Source organism: Bison bison, unplaced genomic scaffold (assembly GCF_000754665.1).
Source record: "Bison bison bison isolate TAMUID 2011002044 unplaced genomic scaffold, Bison_UMD1.0 scf7180017851153, whole genome shotgun sequence".
NCBI classification, from domain to species: Eukaryota; Metazoa; Chordata; class Mammalia; order Artiodactyla; family Bovidae; genus Bison; species Bison bison.
The window spans coordinates 24,372-27,690 of record NW_011481726.1 but is presented as its reverse complement, the minus strand read 5'-3'; the positions used below and the strand labels follow the sequence as shown (position 1 = coordinate 27,690).

General features: G+C 61.1%; 2 protein-coding genes across 2 annotated transcripts in view; one reads left to right on the top strand and one right to left on the bottom strand.

The window, feature by feature from the left end:
- Positions 1-2,817, top strand: part of SURF4 (surfeit 4) — a 3,222-nt gene extending 405 nt beyond the window's left edge. Inside the window, exons 2-5 of the mRNA XM_010850130.1 lie at positions 422-518; positions 1,024-1,067; positions 1,428-1,614; positions 2,182-2,817. Coding sequence (XP_010848432.1) covers positions 422-518; positions 1,024-1,067; positions 1,428-1,614; positions 2,182-2,448 — 595 coding nt within the window. The 3' untranslated portion in view covers positions 2,449-2,817. The remainder of the gene's footprint in view (positions 1-421; positions 519-1,023; positions 1,068-1,427; positions 1,615-2,181) is intronic.
- A 10-nt stretch (positions 2,818-2,827) lies between these two features.
- Positions 2,828-3,319, bottom strand: part of SURF2 (surfeit 2) — a 5,410-nt gene continuing 4,918 nt past the window's right edge. Inside the window, exon 6 of the mRNA XM_010850143.1 lies at positions 2,828-3,293. The gene's annotated coding sequence lies outside the window, so the exon portion shown is untranslated. The remainder of the gene's footprint in view (positions 3,294-3,319) is intronic.

The following is a 3,319-nucleotide window of genomic DNA, read 5'->3' as shown; positions in this document are numbered from 1 at the left end:
AGGCCCTGCCGGCCCTCGGCTGGCTGCCCTGTTTAGACCTGGCCGCATTGCTTTGCGGCCCTGGGCTCAGTGACCGGAGCAGGAGGTGCAGGGCACTGGGGGGCGGCCAGTGAGGAGCCGAGGCACCCCGAACCCGGGGTCTGGGAGGGTGACAGCGGCAAACAGAGAAGGGCGGGCCTGGGTCACCGGTGCGGCCACGTGGCTTCGGGCCCGGCTCCCGCGACCGTCCCGTGTCCTCGGGGCACAGGGCAGGACTGCAGCTCCCTGCAGAGCTCCTGTAACACGCCGACTCTAGCCAGGAGGGCGCGTTCTGGACCAGGGCTTTGGATAGGTAGAGGCCATCCCCGCCAGAGGCTGCTTTTGGCTTGGGGTGGGTGGCTGGGCTGCCGCGGCGCCAGCAGCCAGTGCAGGGCTGCAGCCCTGACCTCAGCCCCCTTGCAGCCGGCTGCATCCTGGTGCTGAGCAGGAACTTCGTGCAGTACGCCTGCTTTGGGCTCTTTGGCATCATCGCGCTGCAGGTGAGTGGTCTCCCTCCTCTCTCCCTGCTTAGAGCCGAGCCCCTGGGGCAGAGGCCGTGAGGACTCAGCCCCACTCCCCTTCAGCCCGCTTGTGTCTGCCTGGAACTGCTTGGGTCCGAGCTCCGGGCTTCCACCGTTGTCCACTTCCCCAAGTTCCTTGTGACAAGGCAGCAGGTCAAAGGGTTCTCTACTTCACAGAGAACGCGTAGCTACTCATGAAATGTTTAGCTCACATTTCACCCGGATTGGGTCTTGTCCTCCAGAACCATCTGGGCCCAGCTCTGAGGAAGCAAGGGCTTGTTGACAGGTCCGGGCCACCACCCATCCCAAGGGACGCTGAGCCCGTTGCTGAGTTTGGGGCTGTTGATGTCCCGAAAGGGTTTTGTCTGTCTGGTTATTTAGATTTCTCATGTGTGTTGGAAGAATTGCCTGATGCTGTTAATTCTGTAGAAACAAATTTGTCTGGAAACGCTGAGACTGCAGTTTGTCTTTCCTCTTCCCTCAGACGATCGCCTACAGCATTTTATGGGACTTGAAGTTTCTGATGAGGTAGGCAGCTTCTGCTTGGTGGCTCGTGTATCTCTTCGTGTCTCTAAAGTCAGTAGCTGTTGGTGGAAGTGAGTTTCTCTGGGTCAAAACCATGCTTCTTAGACTCTGTAGCGAACGTTGGTGAGGCCTTTTCCTCCCCATCCCCGAACCCCGAGAACACAGGTGAGAACCCCACGTCTCACGAGGGCTCACGGGTCCAGGGGGAGCGCTGGTCAGCAGGAGAGCCCGGCGCAGGCCCCGCAATGGGTGCAGATGTCCATGGGGGTCAGCGGGGTCCCCTTCCTGCTGGGGCCTCCGGCCCTGTCCGCCCGGCACTGGTGGGGCCGGGGGGCCTGACTGCTGCGGGGGTGTGTCCCGCAGGAACCTGGCCCTGGGAGGAGGCTTGCTGCTGCTGCTGGCTGAGTCCCGATCCGAAGGCAAGAGCATGTTCGCGGGCGTCCCCACCATGCGTGAGAGCTCCCCCAAGCAGTACATGCAGCTCGGAGGCCGAGTCCTGCTGGTCCTGATGTTCATGACGCTGCTCCACTTTGACGCCAGCTTCTTCTCGGTACGTCTCCCCGGTTGAGTCCCGACCTTCTGGAAGGGCGCTGCCCCCTCCTCTGCATGCTGCACACCGCCGAGGGGCCGTCAGATGGGACCTTGACACTGCCGAGTTCTTGGGGCCAGGAAGCTGCCCTGGCCTTGCCGCAGGGCCCCTCCAGCTGGGGATGCAGGCTCCCAGCGCGCACACCTGCAGCTTCCAGGCACGCCCGCCTGCAGCGGGCACTGTCTGCACACGGGGGGTCGGGGCTGCAGAGTCGAAGGCTTCATCCTTGGCCCTAGGAGCTCATAGAGCCGGGGCCCTGGCTGGCCAGGGTCCCCAGGAGGGCTCTTGGCACTGGGGGCAGGGAGTGGTTGGTCCTGAGCAGCTCCGGGGAGTGTGGTCCCAGGGTCAGCCGTGAGTGAGTCCCACTAATAACCCTGCCTGTGAACTGCAGACCTCTCTCCGTCCCGAGTTACTCCACCCTGGCGCGAGGCCCGCAGAGACGCGGGCAGCTGGAACCGGCCTGCACATCAAACAGGACACGTCTCTTCTTCACGTTCATTCTCATTCCATACCTTTCGACCTATGCAGATCCTCCAGAACATCGTGGGCACGGCTCTGATGATTTTGGTGGCCATCGGCTTTAAAACCAAGCTGGCCGCCTTGACTCTTGTCGTCTGGCTGTTTGCCATCAACGTGTACTTCAATGCCTTCTGGACCATTCCCGTCTATAAGCCCATGCACGACTTTCTCAAGTACGACTTCTTCCAGACCATGTCGGTGATCGGAGGCTTGCTCCTGGTGGTGGCCCTGGGCCCCGGGGGTGTGTCCATGGACGAGAAGAAGAAAGAATGGTAACGGAGTCCTCCCTGCCTGGCTGGGACCCGCGGCCGTCGAGGACTGGTTCAGGGTGGATTTGAGTAACTGCCAGCATCTCCTGTACCCTCTTTCCTTCCCTCCCTTGGTAAAGGCACAGATGTTTTGAGAACTTTATTTGCAGACACCTGATCGTTAATGGCTAAACCTGCTAAGGACCCACAGCCTGGCACCTGACTATGTGGAGCCGGCCGGCCCAGGCCAGCGCCCCCGCCCCGGGGCAGGGCCTGGCTTGTTGGAGTGAGCATCTTGCTTGGCTGTGGCCTGTCAGCCCAACTTTTTTTTTTTCTTTTTTGGGGTGGGGGACCTTGAAGCTGTACTGTGAGCAGATACATTTGTGTATCATTCAAAGCAGTCTCCCTTTTTTTTTTTTTTTTTAAGTTTACCTTTTTAGCTAACTACTCAATGATTTGGGGTGGCCCAGCCCAACATCACACTGGTTCAGGCCCGCACCAGTGCCTTCCCCGTGGGCTCCGCCCTGCGCTGTGATCCTCTTATAGGGCCGGTGAGAGCGTGTAGAGAAACCCCAGACCCCAAGAATAAGGCAGTATTAGAGCAGCAGCCAAAACTGCGGTTTACGGCCAGGGCGTTCCTCAGAGAAGTGGCTGGGGTCGGTGCGGTTTCCGCAGGGTGCTGCCTGGGAGCGCAAGGGGCTCACAGTTGGGGACGAGGCCCTCAAAGGCCGCCTGGAGCCCGCAGGGGCCGGAACCCAGGCCTGGCAGCATGTGTGGGCCTTATTGGTGCCCGCATGCCCAGATGGGGAGCAGCCGCCACTGCAGGCAGGGCTGGACCGGAGCGGGTGCTCAGACCAGTTACCTCAGGCCGACCTGTCCCAGAGCCGCAGCCGGCGCCC